Raw genomic sequence first — 21,998 nt, forward strand, 5'->3', positions numbered from 1 at the left:
CACTCACTACACAATGAAAACACAGACAATAAACCTCCAGAAAGTAAGAAATGGAAGCACCAGAATATTTGGTGCAAAATGAACCTCTAATAATAATAACAGTTTCAGTTAATACAAAGAAATCCATCACGTCCTATTTGCCCACTATGTTCAGAAATAGATCTTGTTTTGGGTTAGTACAGGCTTTTTTTTGCAGTCCTGTGCATATTTAGTGATCTCCTCTTCCTTCCGGATCGTTTTCCTGCTGGTTAGAAGTGTCTGGAAGAGGTCACATGTTTGGAAAAGGTAACTGTAGGTTAAAATAATGGAATGGTTCAGAGAGGAGATTCTCTCAAAACCATTCTGTGGGCTGAAAAAAAAAACGATGTCTGTGCATCTGAAAGTAGATGCGGATCGACTTTGAGCTACACCAGGAACTTCCTCCCAGATTCTTTCAAGTCTGCGATGTTTCTGGTTTCTACAGGGAGCCATGGAATACCTCAGATTATAAGACTCCACTTCAGAGTCAGAACGTGTCTGATATCCCACAACTGAGGGTGTTTGTTGTTTTTCATCAGGTCAGCACTTTTCAGGGGGCCTTGTGGGGCCCCTGGCGGGACCGAACACTTTTACTGAAAGTCTTTTTTTGGTAACCGGAGGATGTGAAGTGACAGAAACGCAAAGTCAACTTTTCCAGACCTCTGAAGCCCGAGTTTGGATGCACCTGTGAAGGCAGGAAGCGGCGAAAGGAGGAAGAACTGAAAGTCAGATGCGAGCGGCAAACTCGCTGTCTGCACACGCATGGCCCGAAACCATCTGGCGAAGGGGAGGAAGCGGCACGCCACGCCGCCAGGGACTCGAGTCCAAAACAAATAACTCGGATCGTTCCCTACCCCCAAAAAACAAAACAAAACAAAACAAATAAAGACGGAACTGGGAAGGAAGCGATTTAGCACTCGTGCCCTGTCCCCACGGTGTTGTGATGTCGGACGGGAAATCAAACTTGTTAATCATAAGAATGATCAGTTCTTCAGCTTCGATTAAAAGCGGAGAGAAGAAGAAAACCTCCAGGAAATACGAAGAAGCGCTCCGAGAGTTGGGTACGTTCAAACACCAGGATGCCAGCGCAGACATTTTTTTGTTGTTGTTCCCTTAGCTTTTGATCCTACTGGGGACCTTAACTGGTCCCTGGTCAGCTGCAAAAACAGCGTCTGATGAATGTTTAGGCCTTACTCCAGATGTGCACAGCTGCATTTATTTTGTTCCAGAACAGGCCGCTGGATGTTGGGTCAAGGACAGACATTCGTGAAACTAATTTCTCTAGCACAAGGAACCATCCGAGGGAAATGTGCAATACGATGATCGTATGCAGGATGCTGAGTCTTATTGACGACATTTTGCCAGCATGAAACAGGAGAACAAGATCCTCAAACGGAGGAAGTTGCTACTTCGTCAAAGATTCGTGGATTGATGTTGCTGTAACAAAGATGAAAAGAGAAATTTCAGCAAACAGAAGTTGATATTTAGCCAGAAGGACTCATGCAATCAAAGATTCAAGTTGGATGTAGACACTCAGCCTCTTGAGAAAAAACCCCCAAAAACATTCGCCTAGCTCCTGCAAATTCTTCAAAAACAACAACACAAATATCTGATGTTTTCTGTGAGGCAGAAACAGTCTGCTGCTCTTATTCATTGCATCAACACCCACGACAAGACCGCATAGCCGTCATCTATAATCCCAAAACCCATAAAAAAAATTAAAAATAAAGTAAAAAAAAAAAAAAAAACATCAACCCAGAAAACCTGCAGGAGTTAGAATTCAGTTGCCACGAGATGGAACCGCTGGGAAGACGGTGTTTCATTCTCACTGAGCTGCACGAAAACTTTGGCTCCGAGTCAGCAGAACTTTTCCGCTGAACTAGATTCAGAGCTGCAGCTGCAGGTGGAGTCTGAGCTGCAGACTGGTGGACCAGAACCACCTGCTAATCATAACCCATTTAAATGAGACCTGTGTTGTTTTAAATTAATCACTGCGATCCAAATTCATGACCTACTTTTGTTTTCCCTCCTTTGTACCTAAGCAGAAAAAAACAAATAAAGTCTGCTTTCTTATTTTACCAGAATACAACGGAGACCCTTTGGGGGAAAAGGGGACATTTTGTTTCTTTTCCATTCCCATGTAAACGGTTTCGCTTTGTCTCTCACTAATGTATGAACTGGTCCGTTCATGAGGCACGTTGAACACTGGACGTCTTTTTGCTACGATGCATTTTTTTAAGGCTTTTCCAAGTATATTAACATCTTGTTTGCATGTCAGAACGTTTTACATCTTTTTCTTCAAGATACACATACATCCACAGACCTAGGTGCAAAATGCAAAAGAAGTCAAAACTTGGAGTCACTGCACATAATCTTCCCTCCCAAGAAAAAATCTAACAAAAAAAATCCCAGCATTTTACCACTTAAAAGCACAAACGACACTTTCAAGTATATTCTTTAAATGGCGACCTTAACAATAAAATCATTTTCTGTGGTGTTGTCCAAGTGTAAAAGAAGAATACCACCATGGTCATTCACATTTAAATGAACTGTAAACACACAGTATAGCAAATCCTATCCTCGAAACGGGTTGAATAAAAAGGGCGTTTCGTGAAACGGGAAGGTATAAGGAGTTAAGCTCAAAATTCAACCGCATTCTAGTGATCGGTTGCATTTGCAGAAAAGTCTGTGCAAAGTTCACGAAGAACGAGTGAATTCCTGTGCACAACATCGCAACTTCACAGAGGGACTGATCGGAGATGTCCTTACAGATATCAAGGCGTCCTAATGGGGTAACTGGGATGTGTTTGATTGGGTTTGTTTCACACTGCCAGAATGTTTAAGTGAAGCAACCTGCCGACCGTCGTCCTCAGACTTTTGTGGACGTGAAAGAGGAGCCGCTTGAAGGCCTCAGTGGAAACATCTGATTCCTCCCACAGGCTGGATGCTCAGCTGCAGGGTGGAGACCTCTCAGCTCTCCTGCTGGTCCACACACACAAAACACACACACACAAAAACAGATGGCAGTTCTGCTGTGTTTCGTGTCCATCCTCAGCAACAGCAGCTCAGCCGTCTCCACTCAGATTCTACAAAGTTGACCAGTTCAAACCAAACGTTTCCCTTCCAGAGTGAGAACCGGCTGCAGCAGACGGAGCAGAGCCCGGGTCGCAAATCTTTTGTTACGACTCACCCGAGCCTCGTGTCAGGTACCGGACGGCTCGAACCAATCAGAACCCGCCGTCTCTCGTGTGACCTCGATGATGTCATGGATGTACCGGAGGATGAAGGGAACCGTGACTGTAAAAGAAAGAAGAAGAAAAAAAAACATATCATCCTGTTTTACTGCATTCTTATTGGGTCGCACCAGATTCAATTTGCTTGACAAATTGAATTGGAGAATCTCTGCAGGGAGGAAAGAGTTAAAGCCTCTTCTGCTCTGGTGGGAGGTGGGCTGGGGGGTTTTGGGAGGTGTTGGAGGAAGGCGCCCTGTCTCCTCCTCTCCTCCTCATCCCTCCTCTCTCTGCCACCTCCTTCTGTTGATCACCATATTCCCTCATTTCTTCCTGCAGGGGGGGACGGTGCGGAGCGGAGAAGCGAGGCGCTGACTGAGTTCACGTCTGCAGTCAGGAACACGACCCAAACAGCCAGAGGAATGGAGCTCTGCTCTCTGCTGCGGTAAGTGGATTTTCTTCTTCTTCTTCTTTTTTTTTTCTTTCCCTGCAAGAATTCAGCCTGTAGGGCGTTGGGTTTTACAGCCGAGACAGGCTTCACTTCCACAACAGCAATGCAATATTCTGCAAAGACAATATTGCAGCGTTTCACTGAAAATCATCACCTTCATATGATGTGCAACTCTTTTTTTTTTTTTTTTGCAAAACAATGTAATGAGCCGAGTGTTGAGTCAGATGTTTTTTATTTTATTATAAACTACACATATTTTAGGTTTTAAGGCAAACAAAATAAGATGCCTAAGTCATCACTAGAGGCTTCCCAGAATGTGTATATAGCAGCGGCTTTCCTCTGGGTCAATCTGATTACGAGAAGGTCCAACAGAACAACGCCAGAGGCAAGAAAAACCTCGGAAAGTTCAGTGAGCAAGGATTGTTCAGGCGAGCCCACAGGAACAGAGAAAAACTGGCAACACAGCTGAGTGAATTTAAAGGGGAGACGCCAGCAGCAGGTGAGAAACTGTGTCAGGGCTCTGCGAGGACACCTGCTGGACGAATGGAGAATCACAGACTCACAATGGAAAAAAAAATAAGAAAGAAAGAGAAGACGCTCAAAAGATATTCAATTTTTAAAGCAAACATGGATCCACCTGGTTGCAAAAGCAGTTTTCCCTCAAAGTCATGTCATTTTTTGTGCAGTCATTAAGTAGCTTAAAGGACATTTAAGATCAGTGGTTGGTGTTTATAATTTCTTATGAAAATGTCCCAGCTTTATTGCTTCTTCCTAATGAGAGGTTTTGCTATTTAGCCATTGTTATGCCAGCTTTCATAAGCAAAATCCAGATAGCAAGATATGCGTAGTGAATCTGCAACTTATTTAAATGCAATACACAATAAAAACCTGGGTGCAGGTTGCAAAGTAAAGCCATAGTAACATATACTTGTAACACACCTACCAAATAATGGAAGAGTTAATAACGCAAGACGAAGGCTTAATCTGCTACGCTTTGTTAATAGGTGCTTTTCTGAAAAGATATTTAATGTTATTTATAAGTGAAACCATAAAAGTGCAATGTTCGCAATTACTGGGGGGGCGGGACATACTGGCTGTTGCTTTTAATTAGTCATCAAACTCGCAGTAGGATGCTGATTATTTTTTCATGTAAGAGGTTTTCTTACGCTGAGTTTTGGCTCTAAGACAATAATATGGCAGTTTCACTTTATTGCGTTCTTTATTGAATTCGCTTGTTGGTCTGCAGAGATGTCTAAGACAAAAAGAAGAAAACCCGCTGACATTCAATTCAGCAGTATTATTTGTAAAGCAAAAACAAACAAAAAAACCCCCATCAGATCTGAATATGATGGTTACAGATTAATTTAATTTCTCACGCAGTTTTCTGAGTAAGATTTGTGGTTCTGCTCGTCTTCCTGTTTCTAGAAAAGCACACGTCTTTGTCTCAGTTACGTTTACAGATGTTGGTGAAATTACAACAGAAGAACTTTGAGGATCATTGGCCAACATTCTCTTTATCCGCTTCGGGGACATTCAGTCACCAACAGGAGCAGGACCTTCAGGTAGAAGATGTAAAACCGCAGATGAAATTCGTCAGCTCAGGCTATCTGGAATATGACAAACTAACTGTTAAACCGAGCGCCGATTCAGCCTCACTTCAAGTTCAGCAAAATTTATTTTGTTTTATTGGACTTGGGGGGGGAAACATACCAAACAAACAACTTCTGCTTGTTTCCCGATCTGCAGCTGCTTGTGTTGACTGATGGCAATGAAGCTTGACGTTCCCTCCATCTGTCTCACATTAAAATTTCATTACCAGCGTCTGACCTCAGGGGCGTAGCTGCAAACTGCCACATTGACCCACAGAGGCAGATGGATGCCGACGGCTGTCAAAATATAAAAAAAGTGGAACAACGTAAACCTGCAGCGACACTTTGTTAACCAAAGTTAATAACCGGTTCAGTTTCCCACTGACTTGGAGCCGTCTCCGTTTGTCTCGAGCTGTATTCAGTGTCTGAACTAATAACAGGGATTTTAGGGTCTCAAGCATTCACTGGTTTTAGCGACTCACAGGCAACTGGTGAACACGGTAGGCAATTTGTAAAAACACTGTTTAAAATCAAATACATTGTTCAACAGTAGTTCCAAACATCACAACCATTAGTCCAAGAAAACCCCCCTTAAAAAACAGGAAGTAGTTTGTTGTGATAATTTTTTTAAGCCGGCAATGTTTGGAAGCCGCTCACCTCCCAGTGTGCCACGTGTGGCGCTGCCTCGCAAATTCAGAACAGGCCGGTTTGCGGTATGGCGTTTGAAGACGGACTTTGCGTTTTAAGCCCTTTTGCAGACGCCGACTTACGGAAAGTGAAGCCATTTGGGGTTTCCCCACATTGTTGTCCACACTTCAACAGAATCGTTAAGTTTAAAATGACCGTCTTGCTGCTTTCAACCCCACGGTTCATTGTGAGACACGTCACTTGTTCAGGAAAACCGAAGTAGTCTTTCTTCAAGATGCACAAACTATAGTTGGATGCAGTGGGACAGTTTGAGAGCGTGATCAATGTCAAAACCAATACTGATGCTATCTGAAGAAAACCTAGCAAAGATTTGACAAATGTATGTATTTAACTACTGCAATCAGATACACCAAACACCAACTTACTTTATTTTTGAACCAACAGACTTGGTTATAGGCCAAGATGGATAAGCACACTTTTAATGGGACATTTAAGCACCAAAAATTACATTTACTGTAAACCGGAAATACAGCTGCCGTTCAAAACCACTCATCTGCAAAAAAAAAAAAAAAGCTGTCTTTCTGTTTCCGCTTACAGCTAGCTCTCTGATTGGCCGAGCTCTGACGTCCACCGTCATGGCTCACCTGTTCCTCGCCAGTAAGATCACCATGCCGGACGACCTCTACGCCAAAGGGGGCGGAAGGATCCCGAGGAACGCCGTGAGGATACCGACGTCCATCTCGGCGGAGAGGCTGAGCCGGGAGAAGACCAGGAAGGACAGTGCCGTCGTCGTGACCACGCGTGTCCCGCACGTCAACGAGGTCCAGCTGACAGCGGCCACCGGCGGCGCGGAGATGTCCTGCTACCGCTGCGTGGTGCCGTTCGGCGTGTTCGTCCTCATCGCCGGCGTGGTGGTGACGGGGGTGGCTTACACCTTCAACACCCACGGGTCCACCATCTCCCTGCTGGGGCTGGTGCTGCTTTCTGCAGGCCTGGGCCTGCTGGGATCCAGCGCCATCTGCTGGAGACTCCGACTGAGGAAGAAGAAGGACAAACGAAGGGAGAGTCAAACCGCCCTCATGGTCAGCCAGGGCTACTGCGTGCCCTGATCCCCTTGAAGTTTGGACAGTCAAACCTCAAGCTCTTCATTCCACGCAGCAGATATCTTTAAAAGTGTATAACTGAACACAGACGCCACACTGGCTCACCAGGTTAACAGGCTGTACAGCTCATAACCCCTGTCCTTTATGCTCAACGACTGAAGAGGCAAACGGTGCCTAAAACCCAAAACCAGTTCCCTGAAAGCTGATGGAGGAAATGAGACCAGTTGGTCTCTGAACCTGAACTTTTATTGGAGCTAACTAATTTCACATGACCAAATAGCTTAGAACGTCAGATCATTAAAAAAAAAAAAAAAAAAACATTTTGATGAAGCAAGATGACAAAACCACAAACTGATTTAAAAATAAAAATAAAAAAAAGTAAACCACTGAAGGTGAACTTGCAAAGTTTTCTCTTTTTTTCCCCTAATAAAAACGTCAGACTCGCTAAAGCAAACACAAGAGATCAGTATGATCTGGCTTGGGGTGTTCAGTTAATGCATATTATATGTTGATAATAAGCTATAGACACGGTTAGAATGGTACTCTACAATACGTATGTTGAGCAGCTTTTTGTTTCTCTTTGAATTGGGCTCATTTGTGACCTCTGTTCGTTCCTGGGAGGTGGGAGATGTGTCATTTAAACCGAGAGTAAATTCAGAGAAGCATCTGAAGACGTTTCCTTCAGAACCGACAGCACAGCTCTTTAACGCCACTTTGAGATCAGAGTAAGTGATCTTACAGAAATCACTTACCGAATCAGCGTTCCTTCAAACAGGCTCTGTTTGAAGTTTTGTTTTTCTGGGGAATTTTAAAGGGTGATAGTTAACATAGCAGCTTTACTACAACTGAAGATGCAGGTAATTTTGTATGCATATATATACATTTTTTTTTTTTTAGCCATGTAAGGATGTGCAGGTGTGCAGTGTGTTTCACTTTATGACTGAATACCTGAGGGTTGAGGTCACAGCTGGGCCCAATTTCTTGCATGCATGCATGTCTGTTTGTATGACACGTGCATTAAATTATGTCACGCAGATATTCCTCCGATGTAGCTCGATTTTATTTATTCTGTCAGTGACTGGAACTATAACTATTAAAAACGAAGATCTGGTGCCAAAACAAACCCGACTCCTGTTTTCCTTCCCGCGGATCCGATTTCCACAGAGCAGGTTATATTTAGCCGTCTTCATTTTGCCTTGCACATCGCTGATAAAGATGGGGGTCGGGGGCGAGGCTGCGTCACTCGGGAGCGATTGCAACGCCAAGCGAATGTGGGCAGAGAGTGGAAGCAGAAAGCACCGGGGCCCGCATCACCTCAGACTCAGCCGACGCCTCGGAAGAGGCGCCTCTGCTCAGAAAACAACTGCAGAAAATGCAGCGGCACGAGCCCACACACGCGGATCGGATCTTCTGCAGTTCGGGCCTCCTACGATCTTGTGGTGGAGCTGACAGAAAGAAGGGCTTTCCGGATGAGTCACTGGAAATTTTCCAGTTTCCTAAAGTGCTGGCATGAAGGTTAGCACAAATTCTGTTTGCCTTCCAATCAGGAGGATTGATTTTTTGTTTTTTACACGTAAATAGATACCGCAGTCTCAAATGTTTCCAGATCCACCTCTGGAGGTCACTGGCTCCTGTGTGAAGTGGTGGGGGGGTGGAAATCCCACAACTCCCTTCTCTTCCTGTAACATCGCGACCAGTTGAAGTCACCAGAGGTGTGTCACATTTGCAGTGTCCTCTTCCTTAACTGCTCCCTGTTTCACTGAACCTCATCCCAGACCGAAAGTCGGGAAAAGAGCCTGGCACGCTAGGAGACCGGAATCGGCAGCCTGGTGAACAGGAAAGGTTTTCAACCCAGAAACGCCCTCTGCAAAAAAACACACAAAAAACTGTGAAGTTAGTAATTCCTCTGCAGGCATGAGACTGTCTTGTCATTGAAGTGGAGATGAGGTCAGCTAAGCGGAAAAAAATAAACCTTGATCCAGTTTCAATGTGCAACCCTGAATCCATCGTTCAATGTAAACAGGCAGGGGTTGCAGATGCCAGGTTGTGTGAATAAGAAAATATGACAATAGCGTAATAAGATTAAGTTGAGCACACACCAGGCACCAGACATCGAAACTCCACGCAGAAAGACGTCAGCTGGGCTTGGATCCGTCTTTAGCAGAACAGTCAAAATCAGCTGCTAAATGGGTCAAAAGTTGAAACGTTGAACGAAAAGGACACATTTACAAACACTTGAAAGATAACTAAATGAACCAAATGACAAATTAGCAACTTGAACGCAAAACTTACAATTTATTTTAGTACCAAAATTTCCGTAGACGATTTTGTATTTATTTGTATTTTTTTTCACCGTGATTTAAGAGTTTCATTTAATCCAAAACTGACATTTTCCATATAGTATGTCTCCAGGGTACATTCTTGTAGTTTTATTTATTTATTTTTTTACAATACTTCTCACAAACATTGACACGCAGTAGAAAATACAAGAAAAAGCACCTGTCAAAAGTCTGAAAGAAACTGAAAGTCCCTTCACACTTTAACAGTACATTTACCCATTTCTTGCAGATTTCTTTTTCTTTTTAAACGCAGTTGATGGCACTAATGATCACGGGGGCCGAGACGGGCGTTTTTTTTTATTGAACTCTAGCTTAATCTGACTCATAAATGTTCCTGAAGCTGCAACGGTAAGCAGCTCATTAGAGCACCGTGTCTGCAGAGTGTCAGCGTGGGCCGGGGCGAGAGCCAGCTCCCTGCCAGGAGCAGGTCCTGACAGCTCCCCGGATCCTTAATGAGGGTGGAAGTCAGTGAAGTTGTCAGCCGGAGGCAGTGCAGCTCATTACAGGCTCTTCCCATTCCCGGGAAGAGCCGGAATCTTCTCAGCCCTGAATACAGAAGGCCGCTGCAGGAAATCCTTTCTCTCATTAAACCAGTAACGTTCAGTAATAGCTGCCAAACAAGCAAAGCATCATTTGTTTAAAGTCAGGTAAGTCACCTGTAATAATTTTCAACATTCGCCTTCAAAATCATGGCAACAATTGTTTCTTTTTTTTTTTTTTTAGAAATATAGAGCAAGTATGCAGTTCACTAGTTAATTTGGTATTAAAACTCAAATGTCAGCCATTTTAAAAGAAAGAAAATCAGTTTTTATGAATTATCGTTATGTGGTCGATATGTCATAAGTCCTGGTGGTTTGTGTTCAACTCTTGAGTTCAGAAGCATTTTGCACATTATTGTCACTTACTTGACAGATGACTGATTCCCACGTTGGAGTCACCAGACAATCAGTCAGAACTCGAAATTGTCTACTCTATATCTTCTTAACTGTTAGACATTTAAAATCTGTTGAAACTGAAGTATTTTATCAATCACTTGATATCAAAATTATAAATAAATGCCGTATGTTTTATTGTCACAAATGCAATGATTAGTATGTTGGCTCTCTTTTTCTTGTCTTTATTTTTCGGGTTTAAAAGAAACATTTTTCTGATCCCTTTTGATGCCTCGTGGGTGTTGGAACCATTTTCTCTGAGGACTGGATTGAGATACAGAACAATCAAATCACACATCACAGAGCTTTAGTTGGTGCCAAAGGTTGTAGGATGCACTCAACAGCCCAGTAATAAAGAGCAGAGGAAAATTTGAGCAGACAGAAAGTCTTCAGATACCCTGAAACTTTGCGTCTACTCCAGTATGACTCTGACTCTGAATTAGAGGTGTTTCTGAAATCTTTCATGACTTCTCATAAACATCCCAGCAGGCCATCGTCATCATCATCAGTCTCTGGTTAGAGATCGTTGCGTTGGCGTACGTGGGGTCAAAACTGCTGGTTTCAGTTTCCCCGACCCTGCAAATCCTACAAAGACCCGCCTGCGTGTCTGAGCCTGGAAATGACAGCAGACCACAACGGGAATCAAACCGAGCTGCCATTCTCCTCGGACACAATGCGAGCTTCCTGCGTTGAGGCGGCGCAGCAGCGCTCGTGCCTTATCTGTGGCAGCACCGCAACCGACCATTCTCCCAACAAGCCTTTAAATCTTTCAGCACATCCACAAGCGAGAGAAAAAGGTTCTCGGGTTTTTGACGGATGAGGGGGAAGTGCCGCTCCCTGGTTAATGGGGCCGTTCGGGGCCCCCCGCACCATTGTTGTGCTTTTGGTTGGTCTCCGTTTGGAGGCTGGAACCAAAGTCTAGCACAGGATCTCTCCCTGCCACTGCATCCTGCGTCTGCCACTGCTTAGCTAAACAGGCTTTGACCAAAAACAAACTTCAGGGCGTGCTCCAGTTTGGAAACCAATTAGTTTCTGAAGTGCAACCTTCCTTTACATCCTGCAAAATCTGCCCATCCATCTCCAGTAATCTGAGCATGCTTCTGTTTGAGGGGTGTCTCATCGTGCAACCTTGCTGCACGTAACCCTGCCGGCATCCTGCCAGTAATATTCTACAGAATCTGCAGGCTTCACAATAAAATAAATAAATGAGTGAAACATCTGTGCACAGGAACATGGGATCACTTGATCTCTCGCCGGCAACAGATTTCCAGAAAGTCTGCGCAATAAACAAACTTCCTGCAGGTCATCTAAAAGAGCATATTCATTTTCATTCCAAGGAAGGATGCGAAGCCTTAACCTCCCGTGGCTCATAACCTCTAGAGTTCAAAATCATTTCCTGGCTGAAGCATCCTATGTAAGATTAAGAAAACAGGACAGTCTCTTGATATTAGGCAACAGCATGAATCACGGCGCTGCTGCGTCAGTTCAAAAACAATGAAGCCTGGGACAGAACTGTTAGGCCTGTATCTGGTTTGAAATGGCAATAGCTTTTGTTGATCAGCAGGATGGTGGGGAACGAATTAATACCTTTGACAGATGTTGAAACACGTCTGGTGTTAATCAGAGGACAATCAGTGATACATTTCTAGAGTTCTAAAGTGTGCAATGTTGATTTCTGGCTGGAGATGCACCAGAGTAAATAAAACGTTTGATCCGTAATGGCCTGTAGCTACATAGCAGAAATTCCTCCTGAGATTGAATTACCTCAGCAGAGTCCGTATGCTTTACTCCACGCTTCCATTGGCAAACAGAGAACTCCCGAAGCTGCGAAAAACGGCAACAATTAAACTCATCATGGTGGACTTATTGCTTAAGTGACAGGAGCTTCATTTATTTCACTGCTGTAAGTCCTTTTTTACTCTTACACCAATGTAAGGACAGACAACCAGGCAATAACAACTTACTGATACTTCTACCCATAAGAATAAACTGATGTCTGAAGTCATGGAAAAACACGTAGCTGTAATGTTTTTCCAATTGATTAAACTCACATTCCTGTTCAGGCTTCATCCAATTTCCAAGAAAACTTCCTCAGAATGATCAAAGTGTAGATTTGAAGTCCGCAGAAAGTCGACGACCTCTCTGCACTATCCGGGGGATTCAACGAGTTGAAAGGGTGACTGACCTATGACCTTTTGGCAATATGGCGTTTCTTTTTTTTTCCCCCTTTCTTTTACATTCATAGTTTTCTTCATATATAGGTTGAATTTAAACAGTTTGTCCCGGTTTTTCCTCCTTCCCGCTGATGATCTGCAAGTTTTTATTTATTCAGCTTGTCGGCCCATCTGTCTTCTATTCCGCCCGCAACCATCAGGCAAAAGAAAATCCTTCCCAGATGGAGAAAGGCAAGAGGCATTAACAAATTAGCCTGATTTCCGGCAGGATTTCATTCTCCACATTTGAATCCGGCTGCAGTCACGTGTCCTCCACTGATGGACCTACATTTGAAAGTTGTGGCAGCTTTCTGCTAAAAGAGAAACAAATGTCCAAAAAATAAATAAATCAAGACAATATGAATCTTTATTCACAATATTCTCAGAAGAATCAACTGACCATGTCATTGCATCAGTAGCAGCAAAAAATAAACAAACAACTTGAACATTTACAGCTTTTAGCATTTTACTTAAAACAAAAAGAAGAAGAAAACAACTTTATAAAAGTACCAAACAGCAACAACAAAAATAAATATAAGTTTTGAGAGACGATTTCAAACCTCTGCACAGTAAACATTCGACACTCAAACGTTGACTTCTTCCTCCTGTTTTCTGAAATGTAAAAAAATACTGAAGATACATGGGGGTTTGATTGTAACGACTTTTGGGGGGGGAACTGAAAAGCAAAGATTTTGACCTTTATTGTAGGAAAGTAATGAGATGTTCTTTTGTTTGATTGAGGTCAAATTCAAAGCCAGCAGAACATGAATGAATGTTTGCTCTTTGAACCCTTCCAAACAAGTCAATCTTTTTTTTTTGTAGTATTTTCCTTATTGTTTTGCCACGAACTTAAACAGTTAACATGCTGACTGAGGTCTATAGAGTCTCATATCAAACGTCAGACTGCACGTTCTGGGCTTCATTTGAATTTGCTTTTGACTGAGCCACACCCAAAACATGATTTATAAGGATTTTGTTCTCTATGTGGCTGCAACTGAGTTTGCTAAAGACAGAATATAACATTAGATGACAGAGCGTTGGCTCGACAGCCAGCTAACTCGGTGTAAAAAGAGCCCATTAACAGGATGAAATAACATGTACTTTTGAAAATTGCATGTTTTTTTTTTTATTGTTGTTTTTTTGTTTTTTTTATTCATCTGGACCACAGCCAGTTCTGGGGCCTTATTTGCTTTTAATGTGATCAAAATTCAAATGTAAAAATAATCCCCAAGAGTGACATAATAAAAAAGCGGTTGTTTAATACATATTACATGACTCCTCAAATCCCCTCAGTGACGCTCGTGGCAAGCTGACAGGTGTGCGCCGCAGCCATCCATTTTTGCTGTAATTTTGATATTGCTCTCTAGTTGGCAAAATCAAAATGGTGGCTTAAGTTATTAAAAGTGAGCAGCTTTCGTCATTGGCCGCTGACATTCAAGGTTGGAGGAGCAGCGAGGATTAACGTCCTTTAAAGCACAAAGCCTCATCTCCACTCCGGCCTGCTGTCGCTGCCCCCCCTCCTCCCCCCCTCGCTCCCAGCTCATGTCATCATCTGATGCAGTCCTCTTCTGTCTTTTGCTCTTTCTCTCTCAATCAGGCCAGCTGTCCATCCACTGTCCTTCATCGCTGCCTCGTTTCTTTCTATTTTAGTTTTTTATAAATCTGTTTTGCCGTCGTTTCTTGCGCCTTCCTCTCTAGATCCGGGGCGAGATATGAAGCGGCACCATGGGTTTTATGGAGTTCTACCTGGAGATTGACCCCGTCACCCTCAACCTCATCATCCTGGTGGCCAGCTATGTCATTCTCCTGCTGGTCTTCCTCATCTCCTGCATCCTGTACGACTGCCGTGGCAAAGACCCCACCAAGGAGTACGCCCCCGACAACACGCCGGCGCCGCAGAGCCAGTCGCCCATACGCCTGGTCGTCATGCAGAATTCGCCGACCTCGGGCCGCGGCGAGCCCAACAGCACGCCGGGACACGCGGAGCCGCCGACGCCGGACCTGAGCCGGGAGAGAGCGGAACGGGAGAGGGAGAAGAGGAGTACCCTGGTCTGAAGATGAGAAGGAGAGAGCGCAGGGAGGAGGAGACCACCATCAAGTGCTGTTGTGTCACTTCGTACTGTGGGTTTTCGTTCTTGAACTCCTAGTTTTTCTTTTTCAAAGTTGCTGGAGGACGTCGTTGACTTGCAGAGGAGTCCGCAGATGGTAAGCAGTTGGAAAGAGTCTGTTTGAACCAAAGGAGATGGTGAATCTTTCTGGATCTATTCTAGACTAGGCCAGTTTCTTATGACAGACTTTAAAGTTTGACTGACCAACATGTCAGTGAAACTTTCAATATAAATAAAACAAACATACAAAAAAAAAAGTTTGCAGGGCCTTTTTGAAAACTAACTCCGGCCTAACCTACTGTATGTTTTGTCCACAATCTTGTTAAAAAGTCTCAGGATAGATGCAGATCTGTCAAAGGGAATTCTCCAGAGAATATCTGTGTGATTGTATTGTTTTATTAGCTGACCTGCAGGTAGGCAGAGATGTGTGTGTATTTTGTGCTGAGTCAGGCCAAATTACTTTTTAAAAAATATTTTCCTGTTTTAACACTTTTAAATAAATAAAACCAAATAGTTTCTTTTCTTTTCTAAAATCTTATACATGACACAAATCAAACAGGATCTATTAATAAAATTGAGATACAATTTTATTTAATTATTTTTATAAAATAAGAAAACAACAGCTTCTTTAGTGCCAAGTATCATTTCTGGGGCATCATGTTTAGCCTGTGAAAAGATAAGCAGTCATTTAAATTTACTGTCTTGTGAACATATAAAAGGTCACCGAAACCTGTGACCTTTTGCTAGCTTGTTAAGTTAGCAGATCGCGCTAACTTAACAAGCTATTACTCTATTAAGCACATTGGACTGCCTGTTGCTGAAACGTGCTAAACGAACACACTTGGATTGATTTGATTGATTATTGAAAAACCGTAAGCATTCCGGCATTAACGACATGGCACCTCTGCATAACTTTCGCTCCTCCTGTTGCTTTAGAAGAACAAGCGCTACCGAGAACTTTTCCACAGAACTCTTGATAGCTCAAAGTGACAGAAACATCCGTATCATAAAATCCTGACATCTCAGCCTTTGTTTCTCTGCTGCCTCTAATCCCTGGCCCAACCTTGCCCCTGATTCCCCCCTGCATCAGCTGGAGAGAGTTGACAACATAAACCCTCCCTCAACAGGGAAATGATGAATGGATGGACGTTTCGAGATCGTCACTCATCCGTTTGACGTATGTCGGACAGAAGAGCTTATACCCTCGCAGACTCGTGGTCGTTTGCTAAAGGTTACATAGATGGGGACGGCGAACATATGTTGCAGTTAACAGAGTCGCTGCGTGGCGATGACACACTCAGCTGACGGTGGCAGATGGGGAAATCCTCAAGCTGTAAAGAAAACGTTCTGCAGTTTAGTAACCATAAAGACGTTTGAAATAAACCGCCAAAACGAGAACGGTATTTATATTGACAATTAGTGTAGGCTTTGTGGTTCTGTATTGGTGCACCTCAATGAAAGCAATCGTCTTTTTGGACTTCTGAGAGAAAATTTAAACAATTCCCAAGCAGCCCTGCTGGTAACATTTTCAGTTTTCTTTTACACCGGCCTTGGGATTCTCAAAAGTCAAGGCCACGCTGTCTGACCTTTGAGTTTTTGTCCGACTTGACAAAAACCCTGAAATATTATTTGCAGGATTCATTTATTTAAAAGCTTCCTGAGTTCTCAACTTAGCAGAATAAGATCATTCACGTTAAATGCCATTCACGTTAAATGCCATTGACTGACTTGCATTGCCTCGCATCTAAATAAATTGCTAATTAGCCTCACAGCAGAGCATTGAATTTAGGCATCGTTTGGAGAATACTTCAAGTCAATCTGATGTAATGAATAGGTTTTTTTTTTTAAACCCGGTCTTGGTCAGAGTGTGACATGTCAGCAAAATGTCAGATTTCTGAGCTTCTCTACTGCAACATGAGTTTAAGAATCGAGCTAGAGATGAATAAATGGGTCAAGGCTTTGCCTGCAAGGTAAAGAGGGAGAGATGAGAAGTGAAGCTCTGGATTTAAAGATCGGTCTTTGTCTTAACCCTCACCTACGGTCACAACTCTTGATCTTCGGCTGAAAAACAAGCTTCCTGTGTTGGGTGGTTGGGCTCTGCAATCAGAGACGATGAGAATTACCATCACAATCTGGGGAGAGCTCAGATTGTGATGCTGTTTCTTTTTGGGGGCCGGGGGGAGTCATGTTTAACTAAAAGAAACCACCGGGGAAGACTCCGAACTTACTGGAGGGACTTTGGATGTTTTCACACCGCACAGTCCGCTAGACTGGGTTTGACTGGGGACCATAATTGCAGCATTTGTTGCATTCTGTGTACTTCACACCACAATGTGTCCCATATGCCTTCTGATCTGGGTATATCATAGTATTAGCTACAGAGTGCTGCTAGGTAGAGAAGCCAATTCAGAGCTTAAATAAGCAAAAGATGGATAGATGTTTGAAATAGATTCACAATTTAAAAAACAAGAACATTTCAGGGGAAAGTCCTTACAAGATGCTAACCTAATTACTTAATTCTTCTTCTTTTTCTTTACGTCTCCTGCAAATCCCAGAATTCCTTTGCCAGTAGACGCCAGCAGAGGAGATTCCCTTCCCTCTGGTATCCGTCCTCCAGGCACAGCACACCAACTTCTGGCCGCTGCAACGCCGCTGGACACCCCGGACTCTGGACTCGTTTCATGAGGACACAGAGACATTTCAAACAGCAAGATCTCACCGTTATCACCGTTTCCCTCAAATCGACTCCCATCAGGTGTTTCTCTGAATGGAGGTGCTTCCAGGAGGAACTGCTGAACTGCGTCCTGAAGCCAATCTGACTGATGCGGACTTGGATCAGCCCATGAAAGACGAGCTTGGCAGAGAATCGTGGACATGTGCGAACAGACGATAGATGGACGTCATTCCGGGACGATTCCAGGAATCTTAAAGAATGCAAATGAAACAAAGAGTGAATCTTCCAGAAAACTAAATATGAAGAAGATGCAAATATAGCAATGTAATATCACTAGTTATCTTTTTTTTCTAAAGTTGACCTGCTTCTGAGAACACACACAGCTGCAGATTTGGACTTGCATTTTTTGAATATTTTAACATAACATATTAAAGCATTACCATGATAAATACAAGTCTAAATACAAATAAAGCAATTGACAAGTACCCAGTTGGCCCTCAGTCATGAAGCTGTGCTAGCATAGCTCTGGCTTTGGGAAAGCGTTTAGGATCAACTCCTTCATGTAGGGTTCTGGAATTAGATATAAGAGCAACACATGTGCAGTCAGGCTTTCATTGCAAAAAGCACCTTCAGTTTAACAGAAGGCCCGAAGCAGCAGAACTACTGAGGCACAAAGCACTTTAATCGTGTCATTTCCGTTCATTTCAGGAAGACTGGATTTGTACAGACGTGTTCATATGGATGTTAAGGCTGTCACAGAACAGCAGATGCAAAAACTCATCCTTCGATAAAAACAAAAAAAAAGTAGAATACAGTAGATTTTCAATAATAGGACTTCTTGTCTAAAATGTATAGATATGATGCACTTGAATATTTGTGGGTGTTCTTTTCCAGAATCATGACGTAGTTGACGCTTCTAGAAATCATAAAAACAAAAAAAGCTTTGTTAGAGTCCCATGTATGCAGCATGTAAACACTTTTGCAGCATCTTCGGCAGAGAGAGCAGGGTTTTAATCAAGCACAAACCGTCAGTGTGGTATTGTGGTGGTTCACTGTTGTACTAGGCCCAGGTGCCAACCTGTTGCTCCAACCTGTTGGCACCAACAGGTTGGAGCAATTCGAAGCAGTACGCACCACATTAGCCCGATGTCTTGCAAACAGCCTGATCCCACCCACACGCTGCTGGCAGGGCTCCATGCTTATGCCACGATGTGACGCGACGTCCTTAATTTCCTGCTGACGCTCTCGCTTCATTTGAGCCACATTTTCACCAACCGACATGATCGCCAACGCCAGCTCACATCCTCTGAGGCACCAACGAGCGCAGAACATTCTGGATGCAGAAAAAAAACAAACATTTTCCTGGACAATGTCAAGCTGATGGACACCCTGATAGTGTCATGGTGGTATTTCTTGAGAGACAGAGAGAGAGAGAGAGAGAGAGAGAGCAGATCCCAACTTGTGCCACAGACGCTGATACTGGGACAAATCCTCTTACATAAAAAAAATATAAAAAATTACACAGACCAAGCCACCAATGACTGAGTCCCATCCATAACATAGCATGAACTGCACAACCGTCCAGCACCTCTCCCCTCCCCCTTCATATTTCATGTTTGGGGATTACACTCTGACCAGCACAGAGTATTAGGAGCTTGGATTGTGTGTTTGTTTTCCCCTCTTTGCTGTGTCTCTGTCTGCAGGGGTGGAAATTGGCGGCGGTGGTGGAGGGGGTGGTTACATAAGCTTCAGGTTGTCAGAGATGGCGTTAGACGGTCTCACACTAACACAAGCTTAAAAGGTTTAAATTTAAGGTAGCTGGAACTGTAGCTTCCAGGCTGACACCATTCTCTTTGGATGGATGAGTCCCAGTGCTGACTGAGCCAGGGTTGAAGACATTCACCAGAGACAGCAGCAAAGAATGACTTCCTAAAGCAGAATGTTGATAAAGAAAAATAAATAAAAATAAAAAAGGCACAATTAGGCGACATACCGGGTCTTAAAAACCCTAATCTCATCTTAATCTCTGAAGAATACTGCATAGATTTCTGTCAGCTCGTAAAAAGGAGACGTTTACTAAGCCTACCTGACTCCCTAAAAGACGGATAAAGATCTGGTGCCACACAGAGCTCATACATAGTTTCTTTAGGTTTTTGGTGGTTTAGTACCTTTGAGTCCATTTTATTGAAGCACACTGGAACCAATATTGGATGTAAAATGGCACAGTGGAACAGCACGCCACAAAGAGGTAACCACCATCCGCGTTAAATGAGTTAGCTGTCCGTAATATAATCGTAAAATAAAAGTAAATCTTGAGTTAAGAGAAATCAGGGCCCTCAAAACAGAACCAGGTAAAAGAAAAAGTTTAGTTGTCTCTTTGTCAATTTACTGGAAGTGAAATTTGCTTAGTCTAAACAACTTCTCACTAAGAAGTACAGCATTAAAAAACAAAAACTTCAATATTTAAATATGTCGAAATTCGGTTTTATATTTTTATTATGAAATTCAGAGGAACAAGTGTTGATGTTTGGGTTGTGATCAAATGTTAACTAAATCACTGCTTCGGTTGAAACGTAAATTTACTGTGTTGGTGTTTCTGTATCATTCACGTATGAAGCAATACTGAATGAAAATTAAGTTTTTCATATTGAATCCTTTTTATTTCTTGACATAATCTCAACTTATAAATTCATGTTTTTTTTTTTCATTTTGAAGATATTATTTTAACTCATAAGACTGAGAGAATCTGTCTGATCCCATATCATTACAAGCTAATCTGACGTCACTTTTAAATGTTCACCAGCAAATCTATGCTTTTGTTTTATTAAACGTTTTGGAACTGATTGGATTTTCAGTTTTCCTTTTCATGACTCGGCACCTCAGAGCGAGACTTTTTGGGTCTTATTTTTACATCTTGTCAAAGTAGTGGAAAATCTGAATAACTTGGACTCGCATTGTTTTCCCACTGATTATTGTTTATAGAAAAAAGGCTGCAACAGGCGTTCCCATGCTGTGTGAAGTTGTGTCTGCAGGGCTCCCTCTTGTAAGAAAGAGATGATTGTCGACTCCCTTTGACTTTTCCATAGAGCCGAATATTGGTCAAGCCAATAAGTGCTATCAAACACTCTAAAGTCTTAAAAAGTCCGAAATTTACGTCTCCAAAATTAAGGCCTTAAAATGCCTTAAAAATTTTGGGGGAAAAAACTGAGTTGGCCTTAATCTCAGGTCTTAAATTTGGTCATACTGGGATTATTTAAGCACACAAATTTTTTTGTTTTGTTTGTTTTCTCATGAAACTTTTCTTTCAGACAAAAGGTATCTATCATCTTCAATGTCTTGAAGAGACTGGGATGGTCGAAACCGCAGTAGCTGGTTCTGCTAGCAACCCTTAGCTAGCAAGAGAAGCACAAAGTCACGGCAAAGATCCACAAACAGACCTCGATCGAAATAGAGCCACCTGACCGCCAGGCTTCGACCGCCAGGTTGCGACCACCAGGCTTCGACCGCCAGGCTGCGACCGCCTCTGAAACCTGCTCTGTGCTCAGAGTGTGACGTCTAAACTCCCAGGATTACACAGAAACACTCTGATCTGCTGCTTTCACTTTCAGTAAGTGGGATTACATAACGACAAAAACCAAGTTAAAGGCCTTTTTTTTTTCTGGTGCTGCCCAGAACCAAAGACCTGATGTTTGTTCCCACATTCATTCCATGTTTCCAGGCAGAGTGCGAGGATTATGAGATAATGGAAACTCTAAGCGCCTGACTTAGAAAGGAGTCAGAAAAAAAAAAAAAAAAAAAAAAAATTGTCAGCGCTTCAATTGTTTTCTTTTTCATTTCTTTTTAGGTATAATACAAAGCATTAAAATAAGAAGATAGCAAAAATGAGGTGAGAATGTGTTGACATGTGAAGAGTCTTCAGTACAAACCCAGACGACCAGAAATGACCTTGGAAAACCTACGGCTGAGACCGATCAATCCGAGAAGGTCCGACGTTCTATAGGAAGAAATATTAATCCCAAAAGGAATTAATATTCGTTTTGGACTACAAGCATCGATTAGCATTGTGCTAACGCTCCTGAAGGAACAATTAGAAGGTATTTTGGCATTGAAAGCAGTGTGGTAACATGAGCTAAGTTTGCAAAGTCGGGTCTGAATGAAGCACAAGATTTCTGTAACAATGTCCTTAAAGCACAAATCGAAACTAGATATGTTTCACCACAATCCAGAAGACTATGTTTGGTCTTCTGTACCAAACACAACAAATTAGCAACAGATAAAACCTCAAACAAACTGCATGGTATCTGAGGTGTGACACTTTGGGTAAAGAACGGCCCCTTGCAGTCAATGAGTGGCCCATGAACTGCCAATGTAAAATCATAGTTTTCTACAATCAGATGTGAGGAGTGGGCCAAACTGAATGATCAACCGAACAACGATACCCAAAACAAAATCAAATCTACTCCTTAATTGCTGAGAATAAATTAATGATGTTGCAGCGAGAGGCAAATGTGCAGAGTGAACCAAGGCCCGCTGACATTCCAGAGAGCTCTATTGCCATCTGGTGGACAGAAGGGCGAAAGGCAGCTTACGTTTACATGACGCACAGCGGAATGCAAAATGTCTGTAAAACCGGACTGCAAATTTATTTATTTTTTTGTCTGAAGAAAAATTTTTAATGTCAACATATAAAAAT

At 42.7% G+C, this 21,998-nt stretch overlaps 2 protein-coding genes across 2 annotated transcripts; both read left to right on the top strand.

The window, feature by feature from the left end:
• The first annotated feature begins 6,499 nt into the window (after window positions 1-6,499).
• Window positions 6,500-8,162, top strand: LOC129368285 (transmembrane protein 100-like). Its single transcript, XM_055043206.1, has one exon. It carries the CDS (start codon window positions 6,572-6,574, stop codon window positions 7,043-7,045), a length of 474 nt encoding a protein of 157 aa, XP_054899181.1. The 5' UTR covers window positions 6,500-6,571; the 3' UTR covers window positions 7,046-8,162.
• Window positions 8,163-14,028: 5,866 nt separating this feature from the next.
• On the top strand, window positions 14,029-20,153 carry si:ch73-256g18.2 (small integral membrane protein 36). The gene is made up of 2 exons (XM_055043209.1): window positions 14,029-14,728; window positions 17,187-20,153. Exon 1 carries the CDS (start codon window positions 14,249-14,251, stop codon window positions 14,576-14,578), a length of 330 nt encoding a protein of 109 aa, XP_054899184.1. The 5' UTR covers window positions 14,029-14,248; the 3' UTR covers window positions 14,579-14,728; window positions 17,187-20,153.
• Window positions 20,154-21,998: the final 1,845 nt, after the last annotated feature.

This window comes from Poeciliopsis prolifica, unplaced genomic scaffold, assembly GCF_027474105.1.
Source record: "Poeciliopsis prolifica strain line A6 unplaced genomic scaffold, Auburn_PproV2 SCAFFOLD018, whole genome shotgun sequence".
NCBI classification, from domain to species: domain Eukaryota; kingdom Metazoa; phylum Chordata; class Actinopteri; order Cyprinodontiformes; family Poeciliidae; genus Poeciliopsis; species Poeciliopsis prolifica.

What these genes read in the sequence shown, in the direction of transcription:
- si:ch73-256g18.2 (XM_055043209.1), top strand. Translation starts at nt 14,249, where the DNA reads ATGGGTTTTATGGAGTTCTACCTGGAGATTGACCCCGTCACCCTCAAC.
- LOC129368285 (XM_055043206.1), top strand. Translation starts at nt 6,572, where the DNA reads ATGGCTCACCTGTTCCTCGCCAGTAAGATCACCATGCCGGACGACCTC.